This window comes from Sorex fumeus, unplaced genomic scaffold (assembly GCF_029834395.1).
Source record: "Sorex fumeus unplaced genomic scaffold, SorFum_2.1 ptg000098l, whole genome shotgun sequence".
NCBI lineage: Eukaryota > Metazoa > Chordata > Mammalia > Eulipotyphla > Soricidae > Sorex > Sorex fumeus.
In genome coordinates this window covers 4,012,599-4,033,797 of record NW_026606155.1, presented here as the reverse complement: position 1 = coordinate 4,033,797, position 21,199 = coordinate 4,012,599, and the positions used below count along the sequence as shown (strand labels likewise).

At 42.6% G+C, this 21,199-nt stretch overlaps 1 protein-coding gene across 1 annotated transcript in view; it reads right to left on the bottom strand.

The window, feature by feature from the left end:
* CATSPERB (cation channel sperm associated auxiliary subunit beta) overlaps positions 1–15,866 on the bottom strand; it is a 114,820-nt gene extending 98,954 nt beyond the window's left edge. The window contains exons 1-4 of the mRNA XM_056133317.1: positions 15,843–15,866; positions 13,164–13,304; positions 7,353–7,413; positions 3,276–3,371 (exon numbers count right to left, since the gene is read on the bottom strand). Of these exons, the coding sequence (XP_055989292.1) occupies positions 3,276–3,371; positions 7,353–7,413; positions 13,164–13,304; positions 15,843–15,866 (322 nt within the window). The remainder of the gene's footprint in view (positions 1–3,275; positions 3,372–7,352; positions 7,414–13,163; positions 13,305–15,842) is intronic.
* Between the last annotated feature and the right edge of the window lie 5,333 nt (positions 15,867–21,199).

The following is a 21,199-nucleotide window of genomic DNA, read 5'->3' as shown; positions in this document are numbered from 1 at the left end:
CCACGGCTACAGAAAGGTCAGTTAATCTAGACGCTCAATGAGAGGAGGGAGTTGGCCAGAGTATTTGAGGATTTCTAGAAGATTCAGAGGAGCTGTATGGAAAGGAGCAGGGAAAATCAGTCAGAGGTGGGCCACCTTCAATCTCCAACCCAGCAATCTAATCTTGGGCAAAGGGCTGGGAATAAGAGAGTTACATTTTAATGCCAAAGAAAGAAGTTCGTGTTTGTTTTTCTTCTGAAAAAAAAAAAAAAGAGGAAAGAGAATACATAAAAGTTAGCCAGGGCAATGTGACAGACGACGGCTGTCTGGATTTCAAAAATAGTCAAAGAACTTTAAGGACAGATATCTAATCATTTTTTTTTTTTTGCTGTTTACATTTCTACAATGCCAATCTCCATATTCCCAAACTTTTGGATAAAATCTGTGGCAAAGCATGACAAGTTGTTCACTTTATTCGCAGTCTAAAGAAAGGGCTAAGTTTTCATCTGGGTTGACCCAGGACGAAAAGCCCAGGACAGGGGGGAAAAAAGAGGCAGTTTATAATTCAACAAATGCAGCAATAAGTCATGCTGAGAGGTAAGGAAAAGTGGGTAGGGTTGTTGCCTTCCAGAGGCATCCTAGCCTGTGTTTGTTGGCTGGGGGGTGTTGGAGCTAGACTCTGAGACATGACTGCACAGCCCTAAAATTCCTCTTTACACAAATTCCTTTAAGACAGACACCGCCTCTTAAATAGTTTCAGAATGAGGGAGCTGTGGGAAATCTTGTCTGCCACCAAGAAGGTAAGGAGGAGATGGCAGCAAGAAAGTGGTGGTGTTGGGGGTATGGTGCCGCCAGCAGGTCAACCTGTACCTGTGAAGCGAGTGCATCAGCAGCCTCATGGAGCCTTCAGACATCCAGATACCCCAAAATTGCTGCTGTGCCTTTGGCCAGACCCCAAAAACTTGGGGCAAAGTTTACCAAGAAAGTAAATGGCCAAAAGTTAGGTATGTGGGAGACACACCCACAAACCACCTCTGGCTCAGCTATATAATTGGAGGCATGGCCTCTCTGGTTCCTGATCAAGCTGCTTAATGGCCATGATCCCAGAGACTCAAAAACAAATCTCGAAATCCAGCGGTTTTTGGCAGAACTGCACCTGGTCCCTGCAGTAGGTTACCGGCGCTGGGCCACCCTAGGTGGGAATAGGTTTCGTGCCTTGGCCTGTTTCCCCTGGTGGCCCGGTGGCCGCCATCCTCCAGAGGTCACTGGACAATTAGATTTGGACCCGCAGTGACAAGACACGTGGGGCCTCATGGGATGGGGGTGGAGCTGGCCCTTTCCTCCCTGTCCCAACGAGATGAGTCGCCACCAACGAATGGCCTCTCTGGCTCCTGATCAAGCTGCTTAACGGCCATGATCCCAGAGACTCAGAAACAAATCTTGAAACCCAGAGGCTTTTGGCAGAAATGTGTCCAGACCCTGCAGTAGGTTACTGTCGCTGGGCCACCTGAGGGGAGAAAGGGTGCTGTCCCTCCGCGCCTGCTCCCCCTAGGCAGCCCAGTGGCTGCCATCCGCCAAAGGCCATTGGAGAGTCAGATTTGGGCCCGCAGTGACAAGATGTGGGTCCTCATGGGATGGGCGTGGAGCCAGGCCTTCCCTCCCCACTCCAACGAGACCCCAAGTCGTTACCCACGAACAGCCTCTTTGGTTCCTGATCAAGCTGCTTAACGGCCATGATCCTAGAAACTCAGGAACAAATCTCGGAACCCAGCAGGTTTTGGCAGAAATCCCTCCAGATTTAAGTGTTAAAATTTCGGAATTTCAAAATCGCGCAGCTACTACTGCAGCCACGTGACATCATATATTATTCTTAACCAACAGTAGAAAACAAATTGTCTACTGTTGCCTTTTCAGCAGATCTGAGTATTGGGGTAAAATCTCAAATAATAATGGTGGGTCTGGTGTCAAAATATTGAATGTGATCAAAGTAGAGAGAGAGTAATGTGGAAATCATCTGCCCCACAGGTATGGGGAGGGTGTGGGATGGGGGTATACTGGGGTTTTTGGTGGTGGAGAATGGGCACTGGTGAAGGTACAGGTGTTTCATTGTATGACTGAGACTTGTACCCAAAGCTTTGTAACTGCTCTCACAGTGATTCAATAAGTAAAATTATAAAAATGAAAAAAATAAAAGTGAAGAGAAAGACAAGATCTAATTATAGAATTGAAAGAAAAATTTTATTTTATTTATTTTAAATTTTATTGAATCACTGTGAGATAGTTATAAGCTTTCATGGTTGGGTTACAATCACACAATGATCAAACACCCATCCATCCACCAGTGCACATTCTCCACCACCAATATCCTCGGTATAACCCCCCTTTCCCACCCTCCCCCTGCCTCCATGACAGACATAATTCCCCATACTCTCTCTCCCTACCTTTGGGCTTTATGGTTTGCAGTATAAACCCTGAGATGTTATCATGTTTGGTCCTTTATCTACTTTCTGCATACTTCTCCCATCCCGACCGATTCCTCCAGCCATCTTTTTCTTAGTGATCCCTTCTCTATTCCAGCTGCCTTCTCCCCTTTGCTCATGAGGCAGGCTTCTGGCTCTGGAGCAATCTATCTGTCCCATGTATGAAAGAAAAATTTTAAACAATTGTGTTCTGTGGGATGCAAAAGAGAGGACTGCAGGTCAGAGAACCGACAAGGTGTAGACGAATTAGTTTTATCACTTTGTATTCCCAACCTTAAAACTAGCAAGTTCTCATGAAAAAGCACAATGGTTCTCTTTTTTTGGGGGGGGGGGTGTCACATCCAGCAATGCACAGGGTACTCCTGGCTCTGCACTCAGGAATTACTCCTGGCAGTGCTCGGGGGACCATATGGGATGCCGGGGATTGAACCTGGGTTGGCTGTGTATAAGGCAAATGCCCTACCCACTGTACTACAGCTCCAGCTTCAAGCACAATGGTTCTTAACCAAGACTGGGAAAGGATCTTTGTAGGTGGTTCTCATAAGGAAGATAAAGCAATGATGGGTATCTTCCATAATTTCTTTATTGAAGATACAAAAGTCTGACTTTCTCAAGCTCTGCTCACTGGTGACACTCCACAGGGCTGCAGGAAAAGGAGCATTTCCATGGTTCCCGGATTCCTCTGCAGACCTCAGAACAATCACCCATGTGTCTATTTCATTTCTTCTCCCTCTCATCATACTCTAATTCCTACAAAGATCACTATTATCTCATTATTCATGGCTTGGTATTTAACTTGCATCTGTTGGATTTTACCTCGAACTGTGTCCAATAGTGTTCCTTCAGTAGTATAAATATCTAATCCATATTTTAGACTGATTCTTACCCACCATTCTTCTACAGAAGCAATATCTGTTGGGAAAAAAAAGATACATCATCAGCTACAGTTTTATGTCTTGTGAAATTTAAGGCTATATTAATAGTCTCAGTAATAATTTCCTACGTTCCCTCAATCATTAACTAATTAATATACAATGTGTCCCAAGTGTTTTTTCTATAAACACTTAAATGACAAAATAAGGAAAAGAATGAAGAAGTGCTCTTAACCAGCACAGCAATGAATCCTGATGTTCTTTTTTTCCCTTTTGCAACATAAATCAATAATAACAATATTTCAGATCACAATTCTCTGAGAATTGAGGTGGCTTGTATAAAGCAAATCTTGACATTTTACGTGAAGTGGTAGTATTATTTGGAAGCAGACCAGGATTAATTAAAATATAGAGTGGAAGCTTGAGGACTGACACTAAAACATTTCAAAGTCTAAGTAAACCAAGGATAGAGATAAAAACGAAAGCATAAAATATAGGGCAAATGAAGACAGAAAAAAATCCCAGAAAGAAAACTCCCTGATGGTAAATTTCAGTAAAACTATATCAACTGTCACTGTCACTGTCCTCCCATTGTTCATTGAGCATCTCGGTAGCTTGCTGGGCTCTCCGATAGGGGTAGAGGAATCGAAGTCGGGTCGGCCATGTTGGCCGCTTGCAAGGCAAATGCCCTACTGCTGTGCTATTGCTCCAGCCCAACTATATCAACAATCACAGTAAATGAAAAAGGTTCATCAATACCCATGAAAATACAGTTCCCATATCAGGCGCAAGAATCAAGATCGTCACTTTAAACATCAAGGTATAGATGCATTGAAAACAGAAGATGAGCAGGCCCTGGATCAAGGTTGAAGCTGATGCTGGAACCAGAGATGTTCATGAAGACAGTGCTTAGTCCCAGCATCTCGGTCACAAAGGATCTCTTCGTGGCACCCCCAAGGATGGGGCTCTTCTGGTGGCTGGTGAGGTAGATCAAAAATTTTTTTTTTTTTTACTTTTTGGGTCACACCTTGTGATGCACAGGAGTTACTCCTGGCTCTGCACTCAGGAATTACCCCTGGGATGCTGGGAATCGAACCTGGGTCAGCCGTGTGCAAGGCAAACGCCCTACCCGCTGTGCTATCGCTTCAGCTCCAGATCAAATGCTCTTTATACAATATGAAGTTACTGTTCTCCAACAGGCAGTTCTGGGCCGAGAAACAGTGGTGAGGATGCATGTGCGTCTAGAAAAGGGGCAACCGGTGTAGCTGGTCAACACAAAGTAGCTGGGACAACACAAAGTGGTTGGACAGAGAACCTAACTGGCTTTTGACAGGACTGGCTCACAGTTGGTATGTGCATAACCTTCTCCAACTTTCAAGTGATGAGAGTTGGAACCCTGAGTATCCACAGGTCTTGGATAACTTTTCCACCAGCTCTGATAAAGGTGACAGAGAAGTGTAAGGATGTGCTATTATGAAGTGACAGAGTAAGAAGCAAAGTCTAGATTTGTACATTTACACAACTATCCAGTATTTTCTCGATTTTTTTTAATCCGAACTATAGTTTCTTTCCACAGGTTTTTTTTTTTTTATTGATGTTGTTGCTTTTCTTTTTCTTTCCAGTTTGGGTTTTTGAACTATACCCAGCAGTGGTCAGGAGCTGTCCCGAATCTCTACTGAGGAATCACTCTTGGCGGGCTCGGGGACCACATTGATGCAAGGTAAGTACCCTACCTACTGTACTATCTCTCTGGCCCCTGTTGCTTTTGTTTTTGGACCATATTCAATAGCACTTGGGTGTCCCTTCTGGTGGTTCCTGGGGGACCATGGAGGGTTGGGAATTGAATACAGGACCCCTGTATGTAAAGCATGAGTTCCAGCCTTTAGAGCTATCCCCCCGGTCCTTCTGCACACTTCTTGACTCTCAGATAAATCTGTTGAACGTTGACCAAAATGCTGCTCAGAAGTCAAGCCAGAGTTAGCTGGGTACCAGGCAAGTGCCTTGACCCCTGTACTATCTCTCTGAGCCGCCACCAAAGAAATGTTTAAGAAATATTGGTGAATTCTCCCATTGCCTCTTTTGCAAACCACAACATCCAATAAGAGAGAGAGAACAAAAGGGAAGGCCCTGCCATAGAGGCAGGGTGGGATGGGGGGGATGGGGAGTGGGAGGGATACTGGGACCCATGATGGTGGAAAATGGGCATTGGTGGAGGGATGGGTATTGGATCATTGTATAATTGAAACCCAAGCACAAAAATTTGTAAGTCTACAACTGTACCTCATGATGTCTCACTAATAAAAATTAAAAAAATATTCAACGAAAAAAAAAAGATAGAAAACATGAGAGTACGTAGTACTTAATAAAGGCAATATTACATAGAAAAACAAACAAACAAACAAAAAGAAATATTGGCGAATCCTATAAAAAACATTAAATAAAAAGATTCTACCGATTTTACAAAAACTCTTCCACAATATAAGAGGGAACTCCTTCCAATTACTTATTTGATTTATTTCTCTTCAGCAGTGAGTTACATGTCAATACTATTTTTCTTTATAAAGTCTGAATACTTTATAGAGAGTATAAATCCATTGAGAACATATAAAGTCTATTTCTCTTCACCAGGTTCATGTACTACTCAGGGTTTCAAAATCCACAAAATACAAATCAGCAGAGGTGTGAAGCACCGGTCAGCTACCACCAACATCTCCTGCCAGTTTAACCAGGGGCCCGTTGAAAAGAAGCTCCAGTAAAAAAACATTTCTGCCTATAAATGAGGGCTACTGTTTTTTGATTTTTAAATCCTGAAGTCACCAACTTGATAAGCAGACCCAGAAACTCTAGTATTAGAACCAAGTTTTAATATCACTGCATGAGTAAGTCATTCTTGCTCTGGGGCATTGTCCAATCCATGGCACCCATGATTGGTAGAGTTAACAGAAGACTTCAAGGCAAGGTAACATTTCTGATCACATTTCTCTCTGCCCCTGTCAAGTAATCTGTACATCTCTTCAGTGGGAATAAGTGATACTTCATTCCCTTTGCAAATCCTGGACATCACCTCATCCATACAACAGAATCTCTCAAGGGAGAGATTTGGAGGCAGAACCAGAAAAATGAGCTTGCTCTTCGCATAAACACAATCCAATAAAGAAAGCGCATGCCTTTGTTTTTTTGTCTTGTTTTGAGCAAAGCTCAGGACATACTTCTGTCTCTGCACTCAGGAATTACTCCTGGTGGTGCTTGGGGAACCATATGGGATGCCAGGAATTGAATCTGGGCTGCCCATGTGCAAGGCAAACACCCTATCCACTGTACCATCTCTCCAGTTTGAGCGCTCATCTTAGAATACCAACTTCTCCTTCCTGTTTTGAGCTTAAAATTATTCTCAAAAATCTAGCTCAGTACTCACTAGTCCTGAAATTTGATTTTCCTTCTTTTAACATCTGAATATTTATGGTGGGTGGAAAACTGGGCCACCATATAACATATATTAGTAGATTTAATAATAAAAGAATATGCTTAATTTTTTTTTGGAGGGGGGTCACACCCGGCTGTGCTCAGGAGCTATTTCTGGCTCTGCACTCAGGAATCACTCCTGACAGTGCTCAAGGGACCATATGGGATGTTGGACATCAGTCGTATGCAGGGCAAATGCCCTACCTGCTGTTCTATCACTTAGACCCCCCTCCCACACACACACACTTAATTTTTAAGACTAGTGTAATTAACACCTGAATTTCTCAATACTATAATGTTCAGGTTCTAAAAGTGAGTTTACTTTAATGAATAAAAAAATATGTATCTCAGAACAATCAACATATAATAGACTTATGAGATAAAATACAGGAATCTCAGTTAAATATGAATTTCAGATGATCCATACATAATTTATTAGGCATATAGTAAATTATAGATATTTCCATGGAATAGCAACTTTTAAATATATTGATATTTTTATTTGAAAATCTTGGTAATTAGACCTCTAAGTAGAGGAATTAATTTAGATTACTCTTACCTGTATTTCGGGTAATATTTTCCCTGGGAATATCAATGAGCCAGTAAATCTGGTCACTAAACTGGGATATAAAAGACATCAGAAAACAACGTTTTACAATGTTATAAGCAACAATTATTTTGTTATTGTCCCTATATTTAAGGAACTAAACTTGTATTACTAAAAAAGATATCAGAAAAACAACGTTTTCCAATGTTACAAGAACAATTATTTTTTTATCTACCTTATATTTATAAAATATAAGGCTCTTCACTCGCTACCTGTCTGAATGCAAGGTTCCGTCCCAACGGAAAACCAGCAGGACCGTACTACTGTTCAAGAAGGGAGACATCCATGACATTGGCAACTATCGCCCGATCTGCCTATTGTCTGTCATCTACAAGCTGTTCACTCGAGTCATCCTGAATAGGATTGGCAGAATACTAGATGAAGGACAACCATGCGAGCAAGCAGGGTTCCGCAAAGGATTCAGCACCATCGACCATATCCACACGGTAACCAAGCTCATTGAGGTTTCTCGGGAGTTCAAGATGCCGCTCTGCTTAACGTTCATTGATTTAAAGAAGGCCTTTGATTCTGTTGAGATGGAAGCGGTCATTGAAGCCCTAGCCAATCAGGGCATTCAAGCCCAATACATCAGGATCCTCCGTGAGCTGTATTGCGGATTCACTACCAGGATCTCACCATTCTACAAAGAAGTGATCGTTGATGTCAAGAGAGGGGTGCGGCAGGGTGATACCATTTCACCGAAACTCTTCAGTGCCACCCTCGAGAACATCATGCGACGACTGGAATGGGAAGGAATGGGAGTGAAGATAGATGGTCGGCAACTACACCACCTCCACTTTGCTGATGACATTGTTTTAATAACACCAAACATCAGCCAAGCGGCACAAATGCTGGCCGACTTTGACCGTGAGTGTGGAAAGGTAGGACTACAGCTGAATCTTACGAAGACAATGTTTATGAGAAACAGCCTTGTTCCTGACGCCCCATTCGCTCTCAATGGAACGACCATCTCCGAATGCAACAGCTATGTGTACCTAGGTCGAGAGGTCAACATGAGAAATGACCTGGCACCCGAGCTGCGCAGGAGGAAGAGAGCGGCTTGGAACGCCTTCAAGAACGTCGAAGAAATAGCTAAGAGGACGAAGAACCTCCGGCTCCGGGCACATCTCTTTGATTCCACTGTTCTTCCTGCATTAACATATGCCTCAGAGACCTGGGCCCTACGCAAACAAGATGAGAACGCCATTCAGGTCTCCCAAAGAAGAATAGAAAGAGCTATGCTTGGAATATCACGTTTCACTCAAATGAGAGAATGAATCCGGAGTTCTGACATCCCTCGATGATCAAGGATCAGGGACGCTGTCTCATTTGCCAAGGTGTCGAAAATCAGATGGGCTGGTCACGTAATGAGATTTAAAGACGACCGTTGGACTAGAGCTGTTACTGATTGGATTCCACGGGATGTCAAGAGACCGCGTGGCCGCCCACCTACCAGATGGTCAGACTTCTTTGTCAAGATCATGAACGATCGGTTTGAGGCCCTCCATGTTCCCGGAGTGAAGAGATGCCATTGGGCTACACTAGCACGCGACAGGGACAAATGGAGACGTTACTGGCGCCCGCTCGAGCAAATCGACGACTAACGGGAAGTTAAGTGATTAAGTGATTAAGTGATATTTATAAAAAATTAAACAAAACAATCTAGTGTGTATACCTTTCACTCACTGTCACTGTCCTACCGTTGTTCATCAATTTGCTCAAGCGGGCCCAGTAACATCTGCATTGTGACAATTGTTACTGTGTTTGGCATATTGACTATGTCACGGGTACCTCGCCAGGCTTTGTGGTGCGGGCAAGATACTCTGGGTAGCTTGCCGGGCTCTCTGAGAGGGGCGGAGGAATCGAACTCGGGTCCGCCATGTTGGCTGCTTGCAAGGCAAACGCCCTAACCCGCTGTGCTATTGCTCCAGCCCACTCAGCAACTGTATTTTTAGGAATTTATTCTATACTATACAGATAAATATGTGAAATAAAATGTGCTTGTGGATGTTTAAATTATTTATAGTAATAGAAGACCATTGGAAATAAAGAAGTGGTACTCAGGAAGCCCAGCAGTCACTCCCAGTGAATTTTGACCCTACCGGTTTAGTGAGTCAATGTAAGGAAGGAGGATGGGGTGCAGCTGGAGCACTGATGTGCTGAGCCTGACCTGGGCCACCCCTACAGTGCTCCGGGTTCTCTGGTCTGTACCCAATGAGGCATTACAGAGTAAGTGGTGCTGGGACCAGCTGCTTGCAAGCCCTGTGCCCTAGTCCCTGGCCTATCTTTCCAGTCCTTTTGTATCCAGTTTTTTAAAATTTAATTTAATTTTATTTTTTGCCTTTTTGGGTCACACCCAGCAATGCTCAGGGGTCACTCCTGGCTCTGCACTCAGGAATTACTCCTGGCGGTGCTTGGGGGACCATATGGGATGCCGGGGATTGAACCCGGGTCGGCCGTGTGCAAGGCAAATGCCCGACCCGCTGTGCTATCGCTCCAGCCCTGTATCCAGTTTTAAACCAAAAAATGACAAGATTTGAAATGAAACAGGAATGTGCAAGCGATAATGGGGGTCGGGGATAAACTGGTGCACAGTGAACCCAGAGGGTAGACAGAAACTTCAAAGCAGTTACGACAGACAGACACTCAGATTTAAAGAAAATGTTCTAATGGAGGAAGAGATAGCGAATCCCAGCACATACGTGAACACTGTCAAAATAAATCCAAAACTATGTAAGAAGACTGAAAAGTGTAATAAACGAAATAAAATATTTTACTGGATGAATTCAATAGGAGATAGCAGAAGGAAAAGATAATAAACGGAGTGACTGAGATCATTTGATCTGAAAAGGGGGAAAACAAAGAAAAATAATCAGAGCCTTAGAGATCTGTGGGATAGTATTATACATTCCAAAATGGGCATAAAGTATAGTTGCAAGCAGGAGAAGCAAAAATTTTTTTGACAAATAAAATGGCTGGAGGCTTTCCAAATTTGACCAATTACAATCCAAGGAGCCTAATCAGGGTACGTGCCAGTAGAAAATCTTAAAATCATCCAGAGAAAAAATGATGCATTATATACAAGGGTCAGTAATAAGAAAATGAGCCCCTGATCTGCCGTTCAGAAATAAATAGGTCAGATACCATATCTGAAATGCAGAATGAGTTGTCCCAAATGCTGAAAGATAATGAAGACAGAAATTATGTTGCTGACAAAATTGTCCTTCAGGAATTTAGATGACCACTAAAAACCTATCAGAACTCACGACTGACTCCAGCAAGTCAGCAGGATGTGAGATAAAGATGCAAAACTTAATTGTATTTCTGTACACTTACAAAGAACAATCTGGAAAGGAGATGAATAAAACATTCCCAAGGCCAGTCCAGCATATGGCATGCACGTGTGAGGTCCTAGCCACAATCCCCAGAACTCTTGGAAGTGATCGGTGTTCCAGAGCCATGACTATCACACCAAAAGGAAAGCAATTATCCTTACAGTAGTGGCCCAAATCCTCTCCCTGAATATGTGTGTAGTGGATAGCATCACTGTATCACTGTCATCCCGTTGTTTGTCGATTTCCTCGAGCAGGCACCAGTAACGTCTCCATTCATTCTAGCCCTGAGATTTTAGCAAGTGCCACATTGGAGGCTCTTTCAGGGTCAGGGGAATGAGACCCATCATTGTTACTGGGTTTTGGCATATCGAATATGCCAAACGGAGCTTGCCAGACTCTGCCATGCAGGCTGGATACTCTCGGTAGCCTGCCGGGTTCTCTGAGAGGGAGAACTAGACAATACGAGGTTGCACGGTTGCATTTGCTTCCGGGAGCTTGGTTTTATAGTCTCTGGATCTTGTAGTGTATATGTGTAGTGTATATATGTATATATAATTGAGTTGTAGGATATGTATTATTGAGTTGTATCAACATAGGTATTTCCACAATGATATTCAAATGGTCGATAAACACATGGAAAGAGGCTCAATGTCTCTCGCCATCACGGGAATGCAAACCCAAACCACAAAGATATATCACTTAACGTGTACCAGGACAGTGTCATTCAAAAAGAGAGACAAAGCAAGTGTTGGTGGGGATGTTGGAGAAATCCGGAAGCCAAAATGCTGCTGGCGGAAATAGAAGAGGGAACCACCATTTTGGAGGAAAATCTGGCAATTTCTCAAAAAGTAAAATATAGCGACTATCTGACCAGGTAATTACATTTTCTGTACATACACCCAAGAGAAATTTAAAAAATTACTTCTGCACAAAAAATATAAATTTTCATAGAAGATTTATTCACAATAACCAAAAAGTTGGGAGCAACCAAATTTCCATCAACTGATGGGCGGATAAACAAAATGTGTTATCAATACAATGAGATACTATTTGGGAATAAAAATAACTGACACATGGTGCAGTGTGAATGAGCCTGGAAACCATTATGCTAAGTAAGAGAAGACAGTCACAAGAGAATACATATTATATGATTTCATACAAATAAGTGTTTAGCATCTCACGTAAGTGAATGTTTAGGATTTTCATCTCTAAAAGGTGTAAAGTAGCTTAGTAGTTGCTTAGAACTGGAGAACAGAGGGCCAGAAAGGAAGTGAGTATTAGTGGGGAGGGAGTTTCTTTTAGGGATGATAAAAATAATTCTAAAAGTACATAGTTGTAGTAATGGTTACACTCTATATATAAAAACCATTTTATTATTTATCCTAGTAAGCAAATTTAGGGTATATGAATTATTTATCAATAGAGTTACTTCCAAAAGTATAAACATGTAAAAGTAAAGTAAAGTAAGTAAACATGAAATAAAGACTATTTTTTTTTTGCTTTTTGGGTCACACCTGGCGATGCACAGGGGTTACTCCTGGCTCTGCACTCAGGAGTTACTCCTGGCGGTGCTCAGGGGACCATATGGGATGCTGGGAATCGAACCCTGGTCAGCTGCATGCAAGGCAAATGCCCTACCCACTGAGCTATCCCTCCAGCTCCTGGAGTAGATAATTTTTAAAAACTGTGTATCTTTTCTTCAATTAAGCTCTTTTAAATATTTTAAAAGCAGAAGGTATAATATATCAGTTGTAACACTGTAGCACTGTTCATCCATGTGCTTGAGGGGGCCCAGTAAAGTCCCCATTGTGAGACTTCTTGTTACTGTGTTTGGCATTCCAATATGTCATGGGTAGTTTGCCAAATGTTGTGTGGGTGAGATACTCCTGGTAGCTTGCCTGGATCTCTGAGAGGGGTGGAGGAATTTAACCCGGCTTGGCCGGGCCAGTCACATGCAAGGCAAACGCTCTACCACTGTGCTATTGCTCCAGCCCAGTTTATCAGTTATGTGAGAAAAATCTTTCTCTACATATGTACTATTACTGGACAAATTATTTGTTTATTTTGCTTTTTTTTGTGGGGGTGGGGTCCCCCCTGGCTCTGCCCTCAGGAATTACTCCTGGCGGTGCTTGGGGAGCATATGGGGTGCTGGGAAGCCGGGTCAGCTGCGTGCAAGGCAGACGCCCTACCCTATCGCTCCAGGCCCTGGACCAATTATTTAAACAAGTGCCATACAGGCCCTGCATGCAGATGTCCTGGGTTGTATCCATAGCATCTTTACGAGTGACCCTGAGCATAAAGCTGAAAGTAGTCCTCGAGCATTTCTGGGTGTGCCTCCTCCCCTCCCACCCAACCCACCCCAAAACACCCTATCACAAAGAGTCTGACTCCTTGACTAACATCCCAGAATGAAACAAAATGCACTTACCAAAGTTAAGTTGAAGTGGAAGATGCCAGTGTATGTACTATTTGTGATGATCAGGCTTGGAGCAAGTCCTCCGGATGTGAACATGTTTAGAGATGACACTGAAGAAGCAGGAGTCTCAGAGAGGAAAATACACTGGATTTTCTTTCGGGAAGAGAAAACAACAAGTAATGACAATTTGATTAGTAAAAGCATATTCTATCAACTTAAAAGGAGAAATCCATAAAAAGCAGATACCACTAAAGGCTATTTGTGGTAATTCCAGCCTCGGGAATAAAAAGGTTTTAAAAATAACCCTCTTATTTATTTTTTTCATTAAAATTAACATTTTTTTTCCTTCATTCAAAATTGTATTTATTATAGTTTGGATCATAAGTTTACAATCGTGTGAAAAGTACCCTTGTAGAACTCAGAAACCGATTATACTAGCATTGTAACAGGTTTCAATTCATTCTTACTGTACTCTTGCCTTAAATAATGATCATAATATTATGACACTGAATAGACAAAGAATCAGAGCTACATGCTAACACCTGTAGAAATCCACTCCCCTCCTGGCCCTGCTTAAAAAATTATACTCCTTATTTTGGTTTAAATTTTTAATAAAGCGAATGTATAAAGAAAATAAGTTATATTGGTTCTAGCCCAGTTATTTATTTAATGTTTTTGATTGGTGGGCCACACCCAGCTGTGCTCAGGGCTTTTTCCTGGCTCTGTGCTCAGGGATCAATCCTGGCAGACTCAGGGTGTGAAGGATCAAATCTGGGTCAACGGAACGCAAGGCAAGTGCCTTACCCATTATTAGAGAGACAGCCTTACCGCTAAGTCCCCTCTTTCTCAGTTATGAGAAGGAATTAAAAAATATGGCCACCACCAGTAGACATCTTTCTAAAAATCAAGAAGACACAGACACTAAGTTACTTTATTTCGTTCTCCTAGTAGTTAAGAGCATTTTGGGCAAGTTATCTGAGTTTCAGTTCCATCATTCACCAGATGGGGAAAACATACTTGTTTTGAAAATAGTTATTGAACCCTTACTGCGAGTCAGAAAGGGGCACAAGGTCCGGGGAAACAAGTGAACAAAACAGACAAAAATCCCTGCCCTTGGGAACTTACTTTCTGACGGGGATCAGCTGGGATGTTAGCTCTCACTAAGTAAATGGCTAGGTTGGGAGATGGGCAGAGGGGAAAAACAAGCAAGTAAAGGAAAACAATATGGACAATTCTCAAAAAATTAGAAATTGAGCTCCCATTTGACCCAGCAATACCACTCCTGGGAATATATCCCAGAGAGGCAAAAAAGTACAGTTGAAATGACATCTGCACTTCTGTGTTCATTGCTGCACTATTCACAATAGCCAACATCTGGAAAAAACCCGAGTGCTGGAGAACAGTTGACTGGTTAAAGAAACTTTGGTACATCTACACAATGGAGTACTATGCAGCTGTTAGAAAAGATGAAATCATGAAATTTATATACAAGTGGTACTACATGGAAAGTATCATGCTAAGCGAAATGAGTCAGAAAGGGAGGGACAGACATAGAAAGATCGAGTTCATTTGGGGGATATAAAGTAACAAAATATGAGATTAATACCCAAGAATAGCTGAGATCAGCACCAGGAGGATTACTCCATAGCTTAGAGGCCAGCCGGGCATTCTAGGGGAAAGGGCAGCTCAGATAGAGAAGGGAGCACCAAATAAAGGGTGTTTGGAGGATCCTCCCAGGAGGGGAGATGCATGTCGAAAGTAGACTATGGACTGAACATGTTTGCCACTCAATGCCTCTTTTGCAAGCCACAGCACCCAAAAGGATAGAGAGAACAAAAGAGAATGCCCTGCCACAGGGGTGGGGTGGGATGGGGGGTAAGGGGTGGGAGGGATTCCGGGAGCATTGGAGGTGGGGAATGGGCACTGGTGGAGGGATGGGTACTCAATCATTGTATAACTGAAACCCAAGCACAAAAATCTGTAAGTCTACAACTGTACCTTATGGTGTTTCACTAATAAAAAAAAAATAATAGTAAAAAAAAAAAAAGAAAAATGTATCTTTGTGAAACATAACAAAAAATATAAAATAATTTCAGAATAAATCAAGGAAGGGGGTCTGAGGCTATAAAACTTTGAAAGGGGAGGCTGGAGCGATAGCACAGTGGGTAGGGCGTTTGCCTTGCATGCGGCTGACCTAGGTTCGATTTCCCGCATCCCATATGGTCCCCTGAGCACCACCAGGAGTGATTCCTGAGTGTAGAGCCAGGAGTAACACCTGAGCATCACCGGGTGTGACTCCAAAAGCAAACAAACAAACAAACAAACACACACCCCAAAAGACAAAACAACAACAACAAAAACTTTGATAGGAGGTAGTAGTTTTTATTAGGATTTACAGGGACCAAAACAGGACTGATGGGGTTCCAACTGTCACCCCCAAATGGGCAAGTATGGCATCAAGATTATTAGGAACTAGAACCAGTGAGAGACAATAGACTCAGAGAGAGCCCTTGGCTCTCCTCTCTCTGCTTACAAAGCCAAGGATCCATTTCTTTTGGGAGGGGCTCCTCTGACCTGGTCTGTCTGAGCAGAAGACACTAGCTACTATCCCTGGAGACAGGAGGTCAGTGTCACGATGGGTCTGTGAACAAGGTGACCCTCATCTTCCATTAACTTCGCTTATATATTTACCTTCTCATAAAAGCCATCCCCCATTTCCTCTTATCTCAGCATTTTCCTACAATTTTTTGCTCTTTGCTAAAATGATATGTGAGGCTTTATCCCATGGACATGTTATTTCTCTCTCTTTCTCTCCCCTCACACTTCTCCAAGTACTTTTCCTTCAATAAAAAAACACTTTGCATGCTGGAGGGAGAGTACAGTAGCGGGTAGAGCAATCGCCTTGCAATGCGGCCAACCTAGGCTTGATTCCCATGCCCACTCTGAACCCTCTGAGCCCCACCAGGTGTGATCCCTGAGTGCAGAGACAGGAGGAAGCACTGAGCACTGCTGGGTGAGGCCCCAAACCAAAAATCAAACAAACCAAACTAAACCAAACCCAAACAAAAAAACTACTTCACTTTATTTAGAAAGAAAGAAAGGAAGAAAGAAAGAAAGAAAGAGAAAAAGAAAGAAAGAAAGAAACAAGGAAAGAAGGAAAGAAGGAAAGAAAGACAGGAACCTGGAATTGGAGAGATAGTACAGTGGGAAGGGCATTTGCCTTGCATGTGGTTGACCTGCTTGGGTTTGATCCCCAGTATTCCATATGGCCCCCGAGCACTGCCAGGAGTAATTCCGAAGTGCAGAGCCAGGGGTAACTCCTGAGCATTATTGGGTGTGCCGCAAAAAGCCCCCCCCCCAAAAAAAGGTAGGAACTGGAGAGACAAGCAGGTAGGCTGTTTGCTGACCAGGGTTCGACCCCTGATGCCCCATATAATTCCCTGAGCACCACCAGGAGTAATTCCTGAGTGCAGAGCTCCAAGCACCATCAGGTGTGGCCCCAATACCTATCCCCCACACCCCAATAAAGGAGACGTAAATAAGTCCCTAATTCTAATCACCCCTTTGACTTACCCATAACTGATATCTCCTTTGTAAATGCTCATTGCATGTATAAATAAACCGTTTTCAAATACTGCTGACAGTTTATCAGCTTCTACTCACTGATTCTGAGACCGTAGGGCTAGTTCCCACCTCCAGACCTCACTTGACAGAGATTAAATGTCACAGGAAATAAAACATTTTGAAAAATGTCAATACACAAAAAATTAGCAATCTGTAAAATGTTCTCTATGATTTATACTATTGACATTCAGAGAATGAGAACGTCACAACTGTGCAGAGGCGGGTAACCACTGCCTTCTTCAGAGGTCAGAATGAAAGAAAGATCAGAGAGGTTAGGTGATCTGCCCCAGAGTGCTTGGATATAAGATTGAGAACCAAGATATGGTACCAGCTCTGTAGGTCTTGCTCCCTCTGACATAATTACTTTCCATAATACATATTCTCAAATACAAAGGCATTTAAAAATTCAAAGGACTTGCATTCACAATAGTTGTAAATAAAAAAAATAATATGTCTGGTTTATCCAGAAGAAAACCAGGAACTAGCTCAAAGCATACTTTTGGATAAATGTATTTTTCCTTGTGAAATAGAGAATGCTTGCTTCTATTATATCACTGAGAGATTTTTAAAAAGGCAGTCTGTGCATTTTTTTAACGTATCTTTTTGTTAGCTTTTGCTGAATGACTTTCTTAAAAATACATTTGATTTAATTTTCTTCTGTCCTTTTTTTTTTTAACTGCCATGATTTGAATCAAAGGAATAAAACGTTCCTGACCCCAGATGACAGCTGCAATGTGGTCCTTGTTATAAAGGGAAAGATTCTTTCTCAAGGCCATGTGAGGTAACTTTTTTTCTACTCTAACAGGCTACATCTGTCAGCTTCAAAAGGACAAATCAGATCCATAAAATGGAAGATCATAATAGCTGATCTTTCAAAAAGCAGAGTGGGGTATTAAAAAAAAAACAACAAAATAAAACCAAGTGACCCAGGGTGTTCATGGGCTAATTGAAAGATTTCACCTGAGCCAAGAATGAATAGACAGGCAAGAGGGGAGCTTCTTTACATAGAATCTCACCACCTGAGCAAGGTAGAATGCTCTGGAAAGGAGAACACTGCTACTGGCTTAACACACAGTGAGAAAGGATCCCGAGGACTTGTAACACATGGTATTTAGTAGATCTTACCAAAAAACCTGTAGAAAGATACAACTTGATGATGTCAACACTTGGCAGAAACCTATCAGTAACACAAGTAAAGTGCTGATCCATATTACCTAAACAAAACAAAATACATGTATTTTAGTTCATTTAAAAGCACATATTAGGCAGCTGACTGCCAAACACAATAGCAACAACAAAAAGCTGGAGAGAGAAGAGAGAGAGAGAGAGAGAGAGAGAGAGAGAGAGAGAGAGAGAGAGAGAGAGAGAGAGAAGAGGGAGCGTGACAGTGAGCGAATTCATGGCAACACTCCGGCACCACCAGGAGTGACCCCTGAGTGCCACCGGGTATGGCCTCCAAACTAAAAAATAACTAGAAGCCCTCTTAATGTTTTTGGACCCCACCTGGCGATGCTCAGAGATTACTCCTGATCCTGCACTCAGGAATCACTCCTGGTGGTGCTCGGGGGAACCATGTGGCATGCCAGAGATTGAACCCGGGTCGGCTGCATGCAAGGCAAAGTACCTGCTGTACTATATCTCTGGCCCCTACCTTTTTTCCTAATGAATAAGAATTACAAGTATCCATTCCAAATTTACATTACTCTTTATAAAATTCAAATCTTCCAGTGTGTTATTTAAAGCATACATCTGTCACTGTCACTGTCCTCCCATTATTCATCGATTTGCTTGAGCAGGCCCAGTAACATTGTGGAACTTGTTACTGTGTTTGGCATATCGAATATGATATGTCACTGGTAGCTTACCAGACTTTGCCGTGTGGGCGAGACACTCTCAGCCAACATGGCCGACTCGGGCTCGAAAACATACATCAGGATACTGAAAAGGAAGGTTTGCCCAAAAACAAGGATAAAATACAATAGCATAAGTGAGGCTATCTATAATGTTTTCACAATGGCCAGACAGCAGGTTTTTTTTGGGGGGTCTATGTTGTTGCTGTGTTGGGACCACTCCAAACTGTGCTCAAAGCTTACTCCAGGCTCTGTGCTCAGGGATCACTCCTAGAGGGGCTTGTTAAGGGGGGGGGCATATTGGGTGCTGGGGATTGAACCAGGTTGACTGCTTGCAAAGATAATTGTCCTAGCCATTGTACCCTTGTTCTGGCCCCAGACATCAGTTCCTGACTCTTAAATCTCCTTCACCTTCCCAAACATATCAAAGGTCAGGAGTTAGAAACTGAAGAAATAATTTATGTGTTGACAGAAATCTATTGCTACTCCCGGCAAAAGGAAGGGGCAAGGTTTGGAAGAAAATCTCTGATCTTGACCTAAAGCACATCTCTGTGGACAGAATGGAGTTGGAGTAAGTGTTCTGATCCATTCTAGCCAATCTCCAATCTTTTGAGTGGAGAGTTTTTAATTCACTTATATTTAAGGTAATATCTGATAAAGACACCTCTCATTTTGTTTTTACTGTTCTTTTTTTTTCTTTTTGGGTCACACCCGGTGATGCTCAGGGGTTACTCCTGGCTCATGCACTCAGGAATTACTCCTGGCGGTGCTCGGGGGACCATATGGGATGCTGGGAATCGAACCAGGGTCGGCCATGTTGGCTGCGTGCAAGGCAAACGCCCTACCCACTGTGCTATCGCTCCAGCCCCTTTACTGTTCTTTTTAATTTAATTATTTTTTTGGCTTTTTGAGTCACATCCGGTGATGCACAGGGGTTCCTCTTGACTCTGAACTCAGGAATTACTCCTGGCGGTGCGTGGGGGACCATATGGGATGCTGGGGGTTGAACTTGGGTCAGCTGCATACAAGGCAAATGCCCTTCCAGCTGTACTATTATTATAGCCCTTGCTTTTAGTTTTCCATGTGACTAATACTCCCACTTCATTTCCTGCATAATGATATTATTTCTTTGCTTATTTATTTATTTATTTATTTTTGGTTTTGGGGGTGGCCATATCCAGTCTTACTCTGGGCCTGTTTCTGGCATTGCCCATAGTATGTAGTGCCAGGGGAAAAAAAGAGGCTCAGTTACATGCAAGGCAAGCATCTTAGCCATGGTACTATCTCTCTGGCCCCCACATGATGTCCTTTTTGCTTGTCTTGCAGTGAATCACTTAAATTTCATTCTCATGTCCTTTTGGTCTTTAATTTTCCTTTGTGGTTTATAGTGTGGTCAACATTCCAAAGGCATAACACCAATCTGAATTTGTAGCAGTTTGAATTAGAGATTAAAGTTTTTTTTCAAACTGCTCTTTTTAGGGCTCCCTCCTACTGCTTTTATCAGATGACACCACCAAATCACATCTTTACTCATTGTGTGCTCCCAAACAAATTATTTTTTGATTGTGGGGGTGCGGCCGCACCTGGTGGTGCTTGGGGTTAATTCCTGGTATTCCTCAGGGGATCGTGCGGTGCTGGGAATCTAATCCAGGTCTCCAACACGCCTCACATATACTCCATTCTTGGAGCTCTCTCCTCCTCCCACACGGACTGCCTTCAGGGCTAGGGATGCGGCTCATGCAGCATGAGTATGGCAATAGGGGTAGGGACCCACAGCATTAATGAAAAACAAATGATATTGTTCTGAATTACAATGAAAACAAGACTTGGTTTCTGCATAGTTACAATAGGACTAGCTTTGACACAAAGAGGCTGGTCTTGAATCTTTGAAATCGCAGAGAAAATTTTAAATGAAGTTAAAATTCATTATGAAAATAGCAGCAGGTTTGATATCTAACTGGCCGCAGTTACCTCTGTCAGGATCTTCATTTCTCCAGTGGCTTCAATTTACTGTCTAACCTTGCTTCAGCTCACCTTGCAAAACTCTCCTGATCTCTCCTGTAGGGTAAGTGTAGTGTGGGCAAATCCCTCGGCTTTTGTTAACTTGGGCATATCTTTTTCTTTTTAAAAAAAGATCTTTGTACTTCCATGTTTATTGAAACATTAATTACATTACATTAATTAATTAATCGGGCTGGAGCGATGGCACAGTGGATAGGGCGTTTGCCCTGCACACGGCCGACCTGGGTTCGATTCCTTCGTCCCTCTCGGAGAGCCCGGCAAGCTACCGAGAGTATCCCACCCACACTGCAAAGCCTGGCCAGCTACCCGTGACGTATTCGATATGCCAAAAACAAGTAACAACAAGTCTTATAAAAGAGATGTTACTGGTGCCCGCTCGAGCAAATCAATGAACAATGGGAGGACAGTGCTACAGTGCTATTCACAATGACCAAGAGTTGAAAACAATCTAAGTGCCTAGCTACTAAAGTAGCAGGGAAATCTCAATTAAGATGGAAATGAGATATCATCTCATACCAGTGAGAAACGATAAGAACAACTTTTGCTGGTGGA